General features: G+C 49.6%; 1 protein-coding gene across 1 annotated transcript in view; it reads left to right on the top strand.

Annotated features, from left to right (window-relative positions):
* AKAP8 (A kinase (PRKA) anchor protein 8) overlaps window positions 1-1,095 on the top strand; it is a gene marked incomplete at its 3' end in the record, with an annotated part of 14,936 nt that extends 13,841 nt beyond the window's left edge. Inside the window, exons 14-15 of the mRNA XM_010293240.1 lie at window positions 497-641; window positions 898-1,095. Of these exons, the coding sequence (XP_010291542.1) occupies window positions 497-641; window positions 898-1,095 (343 nt within the window). The remainder of the gene's footprint in view (window positions 1-496; window positions 642-897) is intronic.
* Window positions 1,096-2,078: the final 983 nt, after the last annotated feature.

The raw sequence follows: 2,078 nt of genomic DNA, 5'->3' as shown, positions 1-2,078 counted from the left end.
GGGAAGCTGGCCGCCGGCGGCTTGAAACCGGGGACGGAGGATTGAGGAATTCCGTTTGGATTTTAATCGTTTCGGTTAAACCCATATTCCTCCTGGGCGAGGAGCGGAGCCGATAAACCCCGGCACGCTTTCACAGCAACACCGACGCGGCTCTTCCTTAGCGTCCGGTGCCCGTGACGCCACGCAGAAGCTTTTTTCTTATCAATATTACTATTTTTTTACCAATTCTTTCCACTCCTTCCAGGTGTGGGATCTTTTTTTTCCCCTGGGGTTCTTCTCTTGCTTCAAATCCTTTTGGGATTTTCCACGATGGATTATTATTATTTTATTTTAAATTTTTTTTTCCCACCATTTTAACAACAATCCTCCGTCGCCGAGCCGATTTTATTCGTTTGCCAAAAAAACTGAACCTACCTCTCCCGCGTTTTCACGGCGGAGATTCCCTTTGCCTCGATGACTCTTCGTCTCTCTCTCCCGTCTCTTCTTTTTTCCGCAGGGAGAAGATCCCTTTACGGATGAAATCACGGATCAGGACGTGGATGAAACGGAAACTTTGGAAGCCGGAGACAGCGTCGGGGAAGGAGCGACCGTAACCGCCGCCGTGGAGGTTCCGCAGGAAGGAGAAGGAGGAATCGGAGAAAGTACGGAAACGGCAGAAGCTTCCGAAGAGTTTTCCAAACCTAAGGAATTTCTTAAAAATCTGGGGGAACAAAACCAACCTCCCAAACCGCTGTTGATGCCCCCGTTCCTGCAAGACGACGAGCTGGAAGCGGAGGAGGCAACATCGGAGGTGACGTCAGAAGCGGCGGCCGCAGTCACAGCGGTTTTCAGCGGAAACAACGGCAGCGCCTTCGGAAGCCGTGGAAGAGTTGCCTGCGGTTCCCGAAAATCCCCAAGAATCAGCAGTTGCCCCCCGAAATGAAACTGAGGGTTGGGCTGGCAAAGAGGAGGAGGAGGAGGAGAAAGAGGAAAACGGGAACGAGGCGGCAGCTGTGGCCGCCTGCAGCGAGGAGGAGGAGGAGGAAGAGGAGGAGGAAGAGCTCCCCCAGCGGCTGCGGAGCCGCAGCCGGAATAACTGTGAATATTTGCGTGAAGGTGATGGTATAATCCGTGATTTTTGATCAATTACGATTCTCTTTTTGAGCGCAGCGGTCAATTGGGGGTTTAATTAAGGGGAAGGGACCCGGCTGCTTCGTTAAGGAGCAGCCCCAGCGCTTAATTCATCTCGTTAAGATTTAATTTTGCTTCATTTCTGCAAATCGTGGTATTTTTGTTTGTTTGTTTTAGGAGGAAGAGCGCAGGAAGCCGTTACCTTCCCCGAGAAACCCTCCTGCCGTGGCTCCGCCTGGTGAGGTGGTTTTTTGGTTGGGTTTTTTTTTTTTGGCGGGGGTGAATTTTAGAAAGAAAAAGGAAAAAAAAAAAAAAGGCCAAAAAAAAAGCTGAGGTTTGGAAAAATAATAAAAGCATCGATTGGATCCCGGTCGGGATGGAGCCGTCGCCTTTCCCTCATCCCCCGTCCGCCCTAAATACTCTTAAAATATGCCTGAAATACTCCATTTAAGGAATTTTTAGTTAGTTTTTTCCCAAAAAGGGGAATTTTTCCAGTTGGGAAACGTGTTAATTTCCCTCTGTCTGTCACGGTGTGAGAATTTGGGGCTGCAATTAGGGTTTTTTTTAAGCAGCGGGATGGAGCCGTCGCCTTTCCCTCATCCCCCGTCCGCCCTAAATACTCTTAAAATATGCCTGAAATACTCCATTTAAGGAATTTTTAGTTAGTTTTTTCCCAAAAAGGGGAATTTTTCCAGTTGGGAAACGTGTTAATTTCCCTCTGTCTGTCACGGTGTGAGAATTTGGGGCTGCAATTAGGGTTTTTTTTAAGCAGCTCTAGGAACGGGGCGGCTCTTTGCGCGGGGAGTCACGCCGGGTGAAGGAAATAGGGACGTTTTCCCCTCGAAACAACCCCCAAAACCCTTTTCCAGCAGAATTTTCAGGTTGCGGCCGCCTGCTCCATCTCCGACCCCTTTCCTGAAGGATTCACCGAAACGAAGTCGGGATTTGGTATTTGCCGGGGCGGGGCT

Source organism: Phaethon lepturus, unplaced genomic scaffold, assembly GCF_000687285.1.
Source record: "Phaethon lepturus isolate BGI_N335 unplaced genomic scaffold, ASM68728v1 scaffold39238, whole genome shotgun sequence".
Lineage (NCBI taxonomy): Eukaryota > Metazoa > Chordata > Aves > Phaethontiformes > Phaethontidae > Phaethon > Phaethon lepturus.
The sequence above is the reverse complement of the archived record's forward strand: the minus strand, read 5'-3'. Positions and strand labels throughout refer to the sequence as shown.